Genomic DNA, 16,705 nt, shown 5'->3' with positions numbered 1-16,705 from the left:
CAATACAAATATCTTCACAGGTATTGTTGTGTAATATGTGTCATGCACTACTACAGTTATCACTCTGTGGGGTCACGTGAGGACGCAGCCGCCATGTTTACTACTGGCAAGCGTTGCAATCACTACCAGCGTCAACGTCGTCGCACAGCAATAGCACGTCGTCTATTCTGAGCGTCTATTGGTTTGTAGAAGTGTCCGTCAAAGCTAACAGCCAATCAAATGCCAATGCGGCAAGCGCTTCCGTGTTTTCAGCCAATCACAATGCAGGTTATGATCCAGGGAGAGGCGGAACTTTAATGGCCAGTCAGAGGACGAGTGTGGCGGACGGGGAACGCGGCTGGTGGGCGCTCTGATTCCTGGAGTGGCGGCGTGAGGACAGGTGGGTGAGCTCTTCCTTCCAGTAGGACTCCCCCTAGAGGCGGGGAGCGGGCGGTGCTGCCATTAGCGTCAGGTCGCGTTCACACGGGTGACTCTGCTGCGGTTTTTGCGCCGGACGCGACACGGAAGAATGTGTGATGATTACGGAAGCAGCCGAGTGGAGGAGGCTCGTGAGACATTGTCCGCAAACAGCGGGGAAAATCTGCGCAAACCGGCGGAATAAACCCTGGAATGATCCCCGTGAGCTCCGCCTCAAAAACTGCGCCAGAATCTGCGGTGTTTGACACAAATCTGCGTGCGGCTGTAGCTCCGCCGGTGAGAATGGAGATCTGAGGCGAGAGTCGTGTTTCCGTATCTCGCCGCGACTTCTTGACGCTGAAACGCGGGTTTTCTTATGCTGTAATTTCCCCGTGGGGTCTGCCCGCGGACAGGCGAAGCCGCGCAAAAACCACCGGAGAAAACGCAGAATCGGATGTGTTCTGTTTTTGTTCTTTCTTTGTCTGCAATTGCTGCAGAAACCCGGCGACCGTCCCTCCGCGTGACGACCCTTAACCCCCCCGGCGACCGTCCCCCCGCGTGACGACCCTTAACCCCCCCGGCGACCGTCCCCCCGCGTGACGACCCTTAACCCCCCGGCGACCGTCCCCCCGCGTGACGACCCTTAACCCCCCGGCGACCGTCCCCCCGCGTGACGACCCTTAACCCCCCCGGCGACCGTCCCCCCGCGTGACGACCCTTAACCCCCCCGGCGACCGTCCCCCCGCGTGACGACCCTTAACCCCCCCGGCGACCGTCCCCCCGCGTGACGACCCTGAACCCCCCGGCGACCGTCCCCCCGCGTGACGACCCTGAACCCCCCGGCGACCGTCCCCCCGCGTGACGACCCTGAACCCCCCAGCGACGGTCCCTCCGCGTGACGACCCTTAACACCCCCCCCCCCCCCGGCGACCGTCCCCCCGCGTGACGACCCTTAACCCCCCGGCGACCGCCCCCCCCGCGTGACGACCCTTAACCCCCCGGCGACCGCCCCCCCGCGTGACGACCCTGAACCCCCCAGCGAACGTCCCCCCGCGTGACGACCCTCAACATCCCCCCCCCCCCCCCCCCCCGGCGACCATCCCTCCGCGTGACGACCCTTAACACCCCACCCCCCCCCAGGCAACCGTCCCCCGCGTGACGACCCTCAAAGCCACCCCCCCCCGGCGACCGTCCCTCCGCGTGACGACCCTTAACCCCCCGGCGACCGTCCCTCCGCGTGACGACCCTTAACCCCCCGGCGACCGTCCCTCCGCGTGCCGACCCTGAACCCCCCGGCGACCGTCCCTCCGCGTGCCGACCCTGAACCCCCCGGCGACCGTCCCTCCGCGTGCCGACCCTGAACCCCCCGGCGACCGTCCCTCCGCGTGCCGACCCTGAACCCCCCGGCGACCGTCCCTCCGCGTGACGACCCTGAACCCCCCGGCGACCGTCCCTCCGCGTGACGACCCTTAACCCCCCGGCGACCGTCCCTCCGCGTGACGACCCTGAACACACCCCCCCCCCGGCGACCGTCCCCCCGCGTGATGACCCTGAACACCCCCCCAACCCCCCCCCCCCCGGCGACCGTCCCTCCGCGTGACGACCCTGAACACCCCCCCCCCCCCCCCATCCCGGCGACCGTCCCTCCGCGTGACGACCCTGAACACCCCCCCATGCCCCGGCGATCGTCCCTCCGCGTGACAACCCTGATCACACCACCCCCACCCCCACCCCCCCCCCCCCCCCGGCGACTGTCCCCCGGCGTGAAGGACTCTTAACACCATCAAACCCCCCCCACGGCGACCGTCCCTCCGCGTGACGACCCTGAACACCCCTCCCCCCCCGGCGACTGTCCCCCGGTGTGAAGGACCCTTAACACCCCCCCCCACCCCCCCGGCGACCGTCCCTCCGCGGTGACGACCATTAACACCCCTCCCCGGCGACCATCCCTTCGCGTGAGCGACCCTTAACCCCAACCCTAACCCCTCCCCGGCGACCCTCCCTCCGCGTGACGACCCTGAACACACACACACACCCCCCCCCGGCGACCCTCCCCCCGCGTGACGACCCTTAACGTACCCGGCGACCGTCCCCCCGCGTGACGACCCTTAACCCCCCGCCGACCGTCCCCCCGCGTGACGACCCTTAACCCCCCGGCGACCGTCCCCCCGCGTGACGACCCTTAACCCCCCGACGACCGTCCCCCCGCGTGACGACCCTTAACCCCCCGGCGACCGTCATCCCGCGTGACGACCCTTAACCCCCCGGCGACCGTCCCCCTGCGTGACGACCCTTAACCCCCCGGCGACCGTCCCCCCGCGTGACGACCCTTAACACCCCCCCCCCCCCCCCCCCCCCCGGCGACCCTCCCTCCGCGTGACGACCCTGAACACACACACACACACCCCCCGGCGACCCTCCCTCCGCGTGACGACCCTGAACACACACACACCCCCCCCCCACGGCGACCCTCCCTCCGCGTGACGACCCTGAACACCCCCCCCGGCGCGACTGTCCCTCCGCGTGACGACCCTAACCCCCCCCCCCCCCCCCCGGCGACCGTCCCTCCGCGTGACGACTATGAACACCCCCTCCCTCCCCCGGCGACCGTCCCTCAGCGACCCTTAACACCCCCCTCCCCCCCCGGCGACCGTCCCTCCACGTGCAGGACCCTTAACACACACACACACACACACACACCCCCCGGCGGCCGTCCCCCGACGTGAAGGACTCTTAACAACACCACCCCCCACCCACCCACCCCCGGCGACCGTCCCTCCGCGTGGCGACCCTGAACACACCCCCCGGCGACCGTCCCTCCGCGTGATGACCCTGAACACCCCCCCCCCCCCCCCCCCCCGGCGGCCGTCCCCCGACGTGAAGGACTCTTAACAACACCACCCCCCCCACCCCCGGCGACCGTCCCTCCGCGTGACGACCCTGAACACAACCCCCCACCCCCCGGCGACCGTCCCTCCGCGTGATGACCCTGAACACCCCCCCCCCCCTCCCCGGCGACCGTCCCTCCGCGTGCAGGACCCTTAACACACACCCCAACCCCCCCCCCCCCCCCCCCCTCCCCGGCGGCCGTCCCCCGACGTGAAGGACTCTTAACAACACCACCCCCCCCCCACCCACGCCCGGCGACCGTCCCTCCGCGTGACGACCCTGAACACCCCCACCCCCCCCCACCCCACCACCCCCCCCGGCAACCGTCCCTCCGCGTGACGACCCTGAACACCCCTCCCCCCCCCCCCCCCCCCCCCCGGCGACTGTCCCCCGGCGTGAAGGACTCTTAACACCACCACCCCCCCCACCCACCCCCGGCGAGACCGTCCCTCCGCGTGAAGGACCCTCAACATTTTTGGGGGACGTCCTGTAGTTTCCGTTGCTACCATTTTGAAATATATACGGCTTTTCATTGCATTTTTTTTCTTGGAGACCGGACGAGCAAAAAAGCGCATTGCTGGTGTTTTGTTTTTTCTGGATGACTGTCGCCGTATCGGGTAAATAATGCGTTACGTTGTTCGGACTCTTACGGACGCGGCGATACCAAAATACTTTTTTTTTTGTTATTTAGATTCTTTTATTATAAATATGATATTTTTTTTTTTAATGATTAGTAAAACTTTTTCTTTTTTTTTTCCCTCAGAGGGGCCACAACTAGTGTCGCTCTGATCGCTCCTGCGGTGCGATGTAATGCCGTAGCAGGCAGTCTGTGAAGCCACCCCACGGGGATGGCTTGATGGGCATTCTGCCATGACACCCGCACGGCTCCCTGCCATCTCACTGCGGGGCCCCAGAACATCGTTCAGGTTTTAAATGCCACTATCAGAATTGACGCTTATTGGAGCTGTTGCCGGCTGGTGTCGGCTGTTTGCGATGTAGTGAGGGAGACCGCCGCGGCTGCGGGACGTAAGCACACGATGGGCCGGTCACTAAGGGGTTAGTGGGTAGAGTCTGCCGGCAGAAGTCCGGGTGTGAATTCGTGTTTCTGCGGATTTTGTGGTTTTGTTTTTAGAAGCAGAATTAACACGGATAACTCTGCGGCGCCTTGTGCGCGGCGTGATGGCGGCCGGAGCGCACGGTACGTGCAGGGTGTTTGGTGCATATTGTGCGCGGCGTGATGGCGGCCGGAGCGCACGGTACGTGCAGGGTGTTTGGTGCATATTGTGCGCGGCGTGATGGCGGCCGGAGCGCACGGTACGTGCAGCGGATTTGGTGCATATTGTGCGCGGCGTGATGGCGGCCGGAGCGCACGGTACGTGCAGCGGATTTGGCGCATATTGTCCGCGGTGGAACGACATCACTGTTGCAGACGCCATTTTTGCTGTAGGAATGATGCGGCGTTTGGTGCGGATCTTGCGCTGTAGGACGTTCGCACCTCTTTGTGTGAATGTACGGTTTTTGGATCTGCAGTGCGTCGGCGAGGCGCAGCCGTTTGGCAGATTTCTGCGGTGGAGGGGGCGGAGTCACATGATGCGCTTTGCAGACCTTTTCTCTTGTCTCCATAAAAGTGAGTAGATTCCCTGCGGGGCGGATGGCGCTCCGGCGGCCGCCGCCAGCTGCAGCGTTATCTCGCTCCTGCAGAGGGTCGGGTGGGTTTGGTTTTATTAACCCCTTAGTGACGTGGCCCATTTTGGACCAAATGATATGACAATTTTTGGGGGGTAGATTTTCATCTCAACTTTTTAAAAGCATGATTTTTTTTTTTTGTCGTTCGGCGAGGCCGGTGGGGGGGGGGGGGGGGTCTGCGTGGCGAGCGGAAGGGTTTTTGGTACGTTTTTCGGGCCCATATAATGTATTCCATAATGTTATTACATTTTGTTTCTGGAGGGCCGAGAGGAAAAAACCCCTCCGTTCCGCTGTTTGTTCTTTGCTTTATTTATTTTCTGTGTGAACGATACGTTTTTCTTCGCCGTTGCGTCCGCGCTAAAGTTTATCCTATATTTATTTTGTTTTTCTTTGCCTCGCTGCATCTGACGTCCCACAACCTCTTATATCTCCACGGCCGGCGCTCGGGGGGGGCTGCTTATGTGCTCAGCGAGCTGTAGCTTTGATTGGTACCATTTTTGGGGTGCATATGGCCTTTTTGATCACTTTTGGGGTGCTTGCCCACTGGCGATAAAATCGTGCGCTGCAAGAAAAAATGCAGAATTATGAAGCCAATGATGTAAAAACTTTCAATGGTTTCCTTCATGTCTCCCTGCGGCGGGGAGTGCGGCCCGGGTCCGTCTCCCACGTTTCCCTGTGGAGCCGCTTCTTTATCACAAGACGCCATCTTTTTAAAAAAAATATATATATATTTTTGTTTTTTGCTGTACAGGATGAATAGTGTGTTCAGCTTCTTGTGCGGGTCATTATGGACGCAGCGATGCCAAACGTGCATTTTTTTGGGTTAACAGCGGGGATCTGTGTCCTCACCGATCCCCGCTCTTGTAGCAGGAAGCTGTCTGTCAGTCATAGCCGGCTTTCATTACGGCCAGGCGCAGTACTGGGCACCCAGGATGTACACTTGTGTCAGAGCATTACGGGGTTAATGTTTAATGTTTTTCCCTGTGGATGTCGCTGGCGGTCGGCCTGAATGTCGTCGGGCAAACCTTTTAGTGTCCTTTCTCCACCCTTGTAAAGTGCGGCCCGATGTGAGACAAGTCATCCGGTATTGGCAGTTGTGCGCGCCGCGGTCTGGAGGATGGTCCAAAATCTACGGGCATATATCTGACTTTTTTATTTGCTTTTAATTACATTTTTTCTTGGAGACCCGGCCAAATTCAGGCATTGTGTTTTTTTGGGTTTTTTTGTCTATATTTACCGTACGTGATAAATAATGCATTACTCGATAGATCGGACATTTATGGGCGCAGCGATGCGGAATGTTCGATTTTGGTTTTATTAGCAATATGGGAATTTTCTTTTACTTGATCTTTTTAATTTTTTTTACTCCTTTTTACATTTTTGTTTTTTGGCCCATAGGGGACTTGAACTTGCAGCAGTTTGTTCACGCATAGAGTAGAATGCAATACCCATGGTATTGCGTTGTACTGCGTTCTGACAGGCCGTCTATTGAGGGGTGTCACTGGCATGCCCCCAGGCCATGGCAACTAAGAGGCACTTGTGCTTTCACTGATGATGGATGGGGGAGGGTTGAGGACCGATCAGGACATTTACAATGCCCCGATCAGAAGGGTTAACGGCTGTGCCAGAGACAACTGGCATCGGCTGTGTACGCAGCGGGACTGGCTACTGTTCCGTCCAGGATGTCACCGTACTCCAGGCAGCCCCCACTACTGGTGCTGGGATACCCCAGGGCTGAAGCGGGAGACGATGCCTTTACCCCGGTAATTGCTGGAGCAGCTGCCATTGATTTCATCGAGACCCCAGCCTGCAGTTACATGTGTCGGCCATGACTCGGGTTGGCGCAGTGGCTTCCGCTCTGACCCCCGGTGTATCCCAGGTTCTGCCTGGAAGTCCCTTTAAGTCTCTGTAGGCTCTGGGGTGTTTGCCATGTGACTTCCCATGTGAGCAGGGCTGTACAACACACAGCTGCACCACCACTTGCTGGTTGGGATCCTTATTGCTTAGTACATGGGCAGCTATCTCCTTTGGGGTGGTCACTCTGCCGGCACGCTGCGCCCGCTAGCAGTAGTGCAGCCTCAGGCTTTGGGCCTAACATGTAGGATGTAATAACACGGATCTCCTCCACTTCTTAGATCTCGGCTTTCAGACCTAAATGTTGACCCAGACTGACCCGGGAAGATGTACCGCTATTTCTTCCTTATTTCATGAGGAGGCGCCGTCCGTAGAGAAGTGATGTCGCGGTTGACGGATCGCAGGTTGTGGCGACTTTCTGACGCTCCTGTTTGTTCTTTCATCTTTTAGGTCAAGGAAAATATTCCGGAAACCCCAGAATGGCTGCTGTGAGTAACCCTTACCGATCCCCACCCCGTCGCTGGAGGAGTAATAGTCTGCAGCTTGTCAGGCCCGTGCCTGGCTGGGAGTTGTAGTTACACAACAGGCTGGATACCGCTAAGAGCTCGCTCACTCGTGACGTCACCGCTGTATTATAGGAACAGAACGAGGACCTTAAAGGGCACGACACAGGATATGCTGTAAATATCTGCCCGGCGCGGATGCCACCTCTGGCGCCCCCTGGATGCGGTGGTTGGGAATGGCTAAACATCCTGCATGAGGCGGTTTCTGGAACGCTATACTAGTCAGGCGGGTTCGCTCGCCGTATGTGTAAAACCCTGAGAGCTGGCGGTGCGCCCGGCCTGTCGCCGTGCGGTGGCAGCGATATTGTACTGCGCAGGACGGCGTATCTCTCACACCGTTGTGCGCCGTCTCCCTCACATGGCGTACGCCGTCTCTCTCACGGGCGTACGCCATGTGATCGCATCTGGGCGGCGCGGATAGGGAACAATGGGCTCTCGCACACGGAATACGTGGCAGAATAGAAGACGCTGCGTCTTTATTTGCCGTCACATATCGCACAATGCTTACACGCAAGTGTGAGCAAAACCGTGTAGGGGCGGCGAATGATCACATATGTGCGCTTACATTCCTGTGAGCCCGGCCTCAGAGGCGTTAGGGGAGGACAGGGAGCTGCGCCAATTCCGTAACCCAGGAGCCGAGGGAATAGCGCGGTGCGCCCTGCTGGGCTGTTTGCAGCGCCGGCTCGGTGGAGTTCAGCTCTTACATCCTTCCGAGCACTCGGCCCTTTGTATTCCGCAGCGCTCCCGTTTCACCGTGTTTGTCAGACATGGAAATGCCCTTTTAAAAGCAGGTTGGCGCCGTTGACCACCATGATGTCCGTCCGCTTTCCGTCATGGGGTCCTCCATACTGCCGACGCGTAATTTATTTTTTCTGTGTTTTGAATGGATTCTGCAATGGAGACGCCTAGTGGAACCTCGGACCGCGATACGACCACGAACCGCTTCCCCACAAAATATAAGAGGTAGACGATCAAAACATTGTGCCCTTCAGGCCGGGGACAGGCAGCTTGTTCTGGGCGCACGTACAGCGGTCCGGGGGTCTTCGGATCCCCTCGCTGTTCTTCACATTTTGTTATTTTGTGACCTTCTTTCTCCATCATTCTGCCCTCAACGACTCCTAATGACAACGTGGCAGCAGGGGGTCAGAAAGCTTAGTTTATAATTTTAAGAAACTACAAACATTTTGCATCAGAATAAGTATCCCCTCCCCCCACCCCCCCACACCCCCCGCCTTTGCTATAACACGTGACGTTAAGCTCTGAGGGTCTCCTGTCTCTCTTGATCATCTGAGATGCTACTGCACCCTGATTGAAGTCACCTGTGGAAGTTCAGATGATATAAGACACCCCCACCCCCTGTCTATATACAGTCTCACCGCTCACAATGCATATCAGAGCCAAACCCAAGCCATGAGGAGGACAGAACTGCCTGCAGAGCTCAGAGACAGGATTGTGTGGAGGCGCAGATCTGGGGAAGCTGCAGAAACATTTCAGGTGTCCCGAATGCCAGAAATGAAGGCCCAGCGGCCCCCATAATACTTACATGGAAGAGCAACAACCAGGACTCTTCGTAGACCCGCCGACCCCCAAACTAAGTCATTGGGGAAGAAGGGCCTCGGTGAGTGAGGAGACCAAGAACCCATTATGGGGTCCTGAGTGCAGAATGATGGGGGGCATCAGGCCACAAGATGGCAAAATATAAGCGAGTGAGAGGGTCTGAAGATTTTCCAGCCCCCCTGTATGTGTCCCAGCCTGACCACGGGTTTTCTGACTTGAGCTCCGAGGATTATGGGAATCGCTTGTGGTCAGGAGACCCGCCGTCGATATGAATTGCATATTCCACGAGTGTAGAAAAAAATCTGTACTGCGCGTGACGGCGAACGGCCGCGGTCATCCGCATTGCAGAGTAATCAGGTATGCAGAATGTGACCCAGTTGTGTGGCGCCTTACAGGTGCGTACATGGGCCAGAATACAGCAGCGTGCGCCGGCGTTACCGCTACAGTCTAAACCATTTCTTTGCGGAGCGAGCTGGGAGACTATGGAGATATTCACGGTTTTAAATGGAAGCGGTCACCAGCTTCATGTTGCCTGAACTGCGGCCAGCATAAACCCGGGACAGGTAAGTACTCTGCACCTGTAGGTCGTACTCTGGAACACTGGGGTATTTCACAATGAACATCCCTTGACTCAGAAGAGCGCTCCGAGTCAGGGGGCCAGGCCGCGGACTTCTCTGCACCCCAGATAGTCAGAGGCCCGGCTCCTCTCTGCTTCTGGATAGGAGGGGGCTGTTACTCCAAATTAGCATTTGCCAAACTCCAGTCCGCAGCGCCCACCCGGTGTGATGATCTGAGGATATCATATAGAGAGACCGCCGGGGGCAATGTATGAAGACTGACCATAATGACATCACCTGTGCCACATGACCCGCCGGGGGCAATGTGTGAAGACTGACCATAATGACATCACCTGTGCCACATGACCCGCCGGGGCAATGTGTGAAGACTGACCATAATGACATCACCTGTGCCACATGACCCGCCGGGGGCAATGTGTGAAGACTGACCATAATGACATCATCTGTGCAACATGACCCGCTGGGGGTCATGAGGATGGAGTTTGGGGAAATGACCGGGTGTGGAGAGGCCTTGTCCCCAACAGCCTTTCTGGATAGAACATACTGGGGCGCGTGGTTGGCGCAGTGTGAACCTGGTGACGTGGTCCTGTAATGTACATTAAACATGCATGACCAGCACATATACATGTAAGCACACCTGTATGTGGCGTCTGCAGTAAGCGCCACCTGTAGACAACCCTCCGGCATTACATTAATAATCCGATGTTTTCGCTGTGAAGTCTGCAGAATAAAGTCTTACAGTTGGACCTTTTTGGGGACATCTGGCTTTACGGTCCCCGCTGACTGCCATGTAGCCACGAGACGCTACAGGCGGGTCACAGCTGTCCGCACCCAATCTAGGCTCTGCTCACACTTTGTCGGAGGTAGTGAACGTGACATGTAATGCGGTAAACGCCGGCGCAGAACTTTTCAGCAGTTTTCCGATGGCTTTTGTTGGATTAAGATAAATTGTTGCAGCAAGTGATCAGCATTCAGATAAAGGGTTAATCTGGGCTTTTTGAGCTGATGGGCGATCTGCTCCTGCAGATCCTTTAGCCGACAGTCGTCCCGTGGGAATGGGGAATTGACTATTCCTTACTACTGATGCCCTCCGTGAGGTTGGGCCCCCAGTAGTTGGTCGTTGAGGGTCCTCCGCCCAGAATCCTCACCCATCAGCTGTTTGCAGTGTAGGGCAGCTGCGTGGCGGTGGCCCCTGGGATAGGACCTCAGTAGTTGCAGCAGCCCCTCCGTGCTGTAAGTAATGCACTTGTTTGTGTCTTCCAGGCCATATGTAGCAGAGCCAGACTGGTCACCTACCTCCCCGGGTTCTGCTCTCTCCTCAGACGTGTGAGGGGCGCCCGATCCTTCTCCGCTGCCGGATCTTCAGGCTCCGACGAACCTTTCATTGCTGTCACACCGCCGGACTTGTGTAAGGCTCAGCCGTGTGACGAGGCTTTACCTCCTCTTCTGTTGCTTCACATCTTGGACTCCTTGCGTCCATAGCGGCCTTCAGACTCCGCTGGTGGCAGCGGCCTTCAGACTCCGCTGGTGGCAGCGGCCTTCAGACTCCGCTGGTGGCTATTTAACCCCTTCCCGCCGCAGGCCTTTCTTGCTTTTACTCCTCTCTTTAAAAAAAAAAAAATCCCATCCGCTCTGTCGCAGGAGGGCTTGTTGTTGGCGGGATGACTTCTACTTTTCATTTGTACCATTGAATATATCATAAAGTGTCTAATAGATTGTATCGAATATATTCCATCAAGCTTTTTTTTTTTTATTTTTACCCCCGATGAAGCTCTGCGGGGGCTTTTTTTTTTTTTTTGAATTACCAGTCGCAGTTTTTAATGGTACATATGGGTTTTTTAATCCCTTTTTTTTCTTTGGGAGAGATAATGACCCACAAGAGGGTGTTGTATGTATTGTACGGGCTGCTACAGATGCGATTATACCAAACGTGGGGTAAAAAAAAAACAAAAACGCAAAAGAGGCTTTTTTTTCTTTTTGTTCTTTCATCTTTTCAAGATTACAGGGAGGGGCGACGATGTCACGGAGGGAGGGGCGACGATGTCACGGAGGGAGGGGCGACGATGTCACGGAGGGAGGGGCGACGATGTCACGGAGGGAGGGGCGACGATGTCACGGAGGGAGGGGCGACGATGTCACGGAGGGAGGGGCGACGATGTCACGGAGGGAGGGGCGACGATGTCACGGAGGGAGGGGCGACGATGTCAGGGAGGGAGGGGCGACGATGTCAGGGAGGGAGGGGCGACGATGTCAGGGAGGGAGGGGCGACGATGTCAGGGAGGGAGGGGCGACGATGTCAGGGAGGGAGGGGCGACGATGTCAGGGAGGGAGGGGCGACGATGTCAGGGAGGGAGGGGCGACGATGTCAGGGAGGGAGGGGCGGGGATGTCAGGGAGGGAGGGGCGGGGATGTCACGGAGGGGCGGGGATGTCACGGAGGGGCGGGGATGTCACGGAGGGAGGGGCGGGGATGTCACGGAGGGAGGGGCGATGATGTCACGGAGGGAGCGCCCTCACTCTGTGAACCCGTTACATGTTATGGACAACATTGATCATGGCATGTAAGGGGTTAACGGCGGGGATCGGCACACTCTTTTTTTTTTTTAATCCTGTGCCATCCATAGGACATACGTGTACACCCCGGGGCGAGAACTGCGCAGGAGGGGGTTTATAAACGTATTGCCTTTGTCGCCATCTTCTGCCCCCCTCTAACTAGTTGTCATTGGTTTTGTTTACTCTTTCTGGTTTTCGGGGGGGGGGGGGGGCGGGATTCTGCAGTGGGAACGTTTATGATTTGCATTTTATTCAATTCTTTTAATATTTTTGGGAGCTGGGGCGACCAAAAACTGCAATTCTGGCTTTTTTTCAGTTTTTTTCCATCTGCGTTTGCTGGGCAGCACAAATAATGTGACATTTCCACAAGACACTTAGGCCGCCTGCACACGAGCGGGTCGGATCCGGCGGTGAGAATTCTCGCCGCGGGACCCGACCCGAGAGCCTGCAGGGACGAGCGCGTACTCACCCGCACCTGGCGGCCCCGGCTCTTTCATGTGCCGGCTGCCGCGCAGCCGGCGCATGCGCAGACCGGAGCCGGCGGCCGGGTGAGTGCGAGCCCCGCACAAAAATAGGACATGCCGCGGCTTGTTTGCCGCGCGAGATTTCGCGCGGCCAAACCGCGGCCGTCTGCATAGGAGTACGTATTGTAATGCACTCCTATGCAAACTTTCAGTGGCGGAAATCCCGCGGGAAATACCGCCGCGGGATTTCCACCCGTGTGCAGGCGGCCTTACAGTCACAGAGATGCCAATTGTTACTGCTTTTCACTGTAGTTTATTTTTCTTTTGCTCCGATGACGCAGAAACTGAGAAAAGTTTTGTTTTTTTCCCCAACTTTTAATATCCCTGTATATTGCTTTCAATAATTTTTAAAAAACTTTTTTTTTTTAATTTCTTGATCCATTAGGGGCTTGAAATTGTGATCGTCTGATTGCTTGTACGATATATTGCAACACTTTGTTTTTTTGGTTTTTTTTTTGATGCATCACATGGATGGGGATGTGGTCACATGTTTACAGTGAAGTGTTGTTTTTTTTTTTTTTTGTTGTTTTTTGTTTGTCTCTTATGATGGGAGCGGTGACTAAACTATGATAAAGTTCAAGACTTAAAGGGGAAAATGCTATTGATGACCTACCCTCAGAATAGGTCATCAATAGTTGATCAGTCAGGGTCTGCTGCTCAGGACCCCACCCTCAGTTGATTTTTTTTTTCTGCGCCCGCTGACAGTGCCACAAATACACAGGGGTCAGAGCGGAAGCAGATGCTCCAACCCCAGTTTAGTGGCCAGAGCTTGTAACTGCAGGCAAAGATCCTATTGAAGTGAACCCACAGCAGGAGTTGGCTGTGACTGATAGCCAGCCTGCTACTGCAACAGCGGGGATCGACAAGAACCGCTATTCCCTCTGTTAACCCCCTACATGCCATGATCAATGTACATCAGAGCATATAGAGGGTTCACAGAGGGAGCGGGCTCTCTCTGATGTCATCGTCATTCTGCGATGTAATCAGGGATGGTCAATGAGTTGCCATGGGAACCTGATGCCATACACTGATGTGCGGGCCTGCCATAGCCTATGATCCCTATTGTAAGGTATTGCAGTACAGAAGTATTGCAATGCATTATCAGAGGTGTCATAGCTGTTATGGTTCAAGTCCCCTACAGGGACAAAAAAATGCAAAAAAAAAAAAAAGAATTGTTGCAGACAGGCTTGCTTGCACTATTCAGCAGAGACAGAACATCTCTTGCTGGTAACGGAGTTTGTAAACCCTGCCTCCAGCAAGCGATTGCTCTGATTGGCTGAGCTGCAGCGCTCGAGAACCAATCATAGCCATTCAGTGTGATGCTGTGATTGGTTCATCGAGCTCTGCAGTGATTGGCTGAACTGCAGCACTCGAGAACCAATCGGAGTAATCGCTTGCTGGAGGCAGGGTTTACAAAACCCCTTTACCAGCAAGCGATGTTCTGCCGGCGCTGAAAACTGCAAGCACACCTGTCCGGAACTGCGGAGACCAGCGGGAGGGACCCGGATGGCGTCCATGGAAGACATTCCCTTAAAATAAGACACACTGCCTCTTTTGGGGCAAAATTAATATTGCAGGGTCTAATTTTTGGGGAAACCCGGTAATGGCAAATGCACTTTTGTGGGACCAGCATTTCTCACCGTTTCTCCGCCGAGTATGTCTTTTTCAAACAAATTTGACTTCCAATACCTGAAAGGACCCCCGACCCGGTCACCGTCTGCCTTCAGCCTTCCAGTTGCTAACAGTTTAAAAAAAAAAATTTCTGTCTGAGGCGGCCAGCTAAGTAAGCGGCCTGCAATAATCGTGGGCCGCCAGTGCCGAGTGCGCTGGATTGTCGCCTGATGCCTGCATGGTGGTCCGTTAGTGAGTGATGCCGTTCTTTTATCTAACCCCTTGGTTTTCTCTTCTCCCCTCAGTACCCCGGACAGTTTGGCCCGATGAAGTAATGGGCCCTTTCGGCCCCCAGGACCAGCGCTTTCAGCTTCCTGGAAACGTTGGCTTTGATGCTCATGTGAATGGAGTGAGCAGTCAGAGGAGAGTGGAAGTGCAAAGAAATCTACCAGACCTCCTGTGTGAACCAGCGGCCAGCGAGAGACACGAGTTTGTAATGGCGCAGTTTGTCAATGAGTTTCAGGTAAAGCAGTAGGAGCCGTTCACACCGGCGATGTGGTTATTTACAGAAAGCACGCTGTCCCATTTAATTAAATTAGTGTCTACAGACATGCGTTTTTTTTTTTTTACATGGAATGATATGCCCCATTTTGATCCGTATTCATGGACCAAGATCATCCATTAAAGGGGTTGTCCCGCGCCGAAACGTGTTTTTTTTTTATTCAATAGGCCCCCCGTTCGGCGCGAGACAAACCCAATGCATCAGTTAAAAAAAAAACCCGTTTAGTACTTACCCGAATCCCCGCGCTCCGGTGACTTCTTACTTACCTTAGTAAGATGGCCGCCGGTATCTTCACCCACGATGCACCGCGGGTCTTCTCCCATGGTGCACCGTGGGCTCTGTGCGGTCCATTGCCGATTCCAGCCTCCTGATTGGCTGGAATCGGCACACGTGACGGGGCGGAGCTACGAGGAGCCGCTCTCCGGCACGAGCGGCCCCATTCAACACGGAGAAGACCGGACTGCGCAAGCGCGTCTAATCGGGCGATTAGACGCTGAAATTAGACGGCACCATGGAGACGAGGACGCTAGCAACAGAACAGATAAGTGAATAACTTCTGTATGGCTCATAATTAATGCACGATGTATATTACAAAGTGCATTAATATGGCCATACAGAAGTGTATACCCCCACTTTCTTTCGTGGGACAACCCCTTTAAGGTCTATGGGTGCGTTTACAGAAATGAAATCCAGCGACCAGCATCTGTTTTATTAGGTTTTGTGTGTGCGCCCCTTGGGTTGTGACAAAAGTGACACCGCTTGGGCCACCTTGTGGGCAAACTGTGAGGGCACATGGATGCAACACGGACGTAAATAAACTAACCTATGAAGCAAAAATGCGCAGAACATGCAAATACACTCATGCTGTGAAAACTGCACTTGTTTACAGGCTGAGCGTGCATGATCGCGTGTGAATGAGCCCTAGTACAACTGATGCGTAGTCTGAGAGCAACCATGGCAGAAGCCAAGGCTGACACTCTGCTTCCTGTCACTGATTGGCACAAGGATTATCCCTGCTGCATTTCTGGGCCCAGTCTTTTGGGGTTTTTTTCTCATCTGTATCATTGGGGGACACAGCTGAAGACCACGGATATAGCTATATGGCATAGTCATCCCATCCAGCCCTTCCTGGTATCCGCTTGGAACCTCCATCCAAAGACAATAGTCAGTCAGAGGGCGACATGTCTGAGTCCCCCTCTGATGCTGATCTACATGAAGAACAGGCCTCTCAACTCTCCTCTATGGTAGATGGGCCTGATGGTCGCCGTGAAAGATATCCTTTAGGTATCCGATCAGATGCCTGCTGCGTCATTAGCAACGTTTTCCTTCAGACACCTAAAATGTTCTCCAAAGGCCTTCAGCCCCCTCATGCAGAGTTTGACCAAGGAATGGAACCTTCCTGACATGCTTTACTGAACCTAACCGTCTGAACCTCATGTATCCTTTACTTTAAAAGTCACCGTCTTCACCAGCAGGGGATCCACCGCTCTCCCTGTGGCAGACACTTCGTCTTTTCAAGACGCTCTTGACATATGGAGATTCCCTTGACAACCTCCTTTGAAGCAGCGGGTTTGGTGCTCAGGCCGCTTCCTGTCTCTATTTGGGTCAGTAAAGCCGCTACTGAATGAGCCAAGCAACAACGCACAGGCATTGTGTCTGGCTCTTCTCCAGAAGATTTGGTAGACCTTGTGCATCAGATGAGCCAGCAGGGAAGTTTTATTTATGAAGCTTCCCTGGATGCAGCCAGACTCCCAGCTCGCGCCTCGGCGGCTCTGGTAGCCACACGCCGCACCATCTGACTTAGAAGAGGCATCTGCAGCCCAAGATCTTAAAGGTCCTGAAGAAGCCTTCCTTACGTTGGCTTAAGACTCTTTGGTGCCAGACTGGATGAGCTCATCTCTGAGGCCACTGGCATCAAATGTTCGCACCTACC

At 55.6% G+C, this 16,705-nt stretch overlaps 1 protein-coding gene across 1 annotated transcript in view; it reads left to right on the top strand.

Moving 5' to 3' along the window:
- Positions 1–289: 289 nt before the first annotated feature.
- Positions 290–16,705, top strand: part of MMADHC (metabolism of cobalamin associated D) — a 31,358-nt gene continuing 14,942 nt past the window's right edge. Inside the window, exons 1-4 of the mRNA XM_066575196.1 lie at positions 290–379; positions 7,276–7,313; positions 10,787–10,931; positions 14,516–14,733. Coding sequence (XP_066431293.1) covers positions 7,305–7,313; positions 10,787–10,931; positions 14,516–14,733 — 372 coding nt within the window. The 5' untranslated portion in view covers positions 290–379; positions 7,276–7,304. The remainder of the gene's footprint in view (positions 380–7,275; positions 7,314–10,786; positions 10,932–14,515; positions 14,734–16,705) is intronic.

Source organism: Eleutherodactylus coqui, chromosome 8 (assembly GCF_035609145.1).
Source record: "Eleutherodactylus coqui strain aEleCoq1 chromosome 8, aEleCoq1.hap1, whole genome shotgun sequence".
Lineage (NCBI taxonomy): Eukaryota > Metazoa > Chordata > Amphibia > Anura > Eleutherodactylidae > Eleutherodactylus > Eleutherodactylus coqui.
This window is presented reverse-complemented; position numbering and strand designations above follow the sequence as displayed.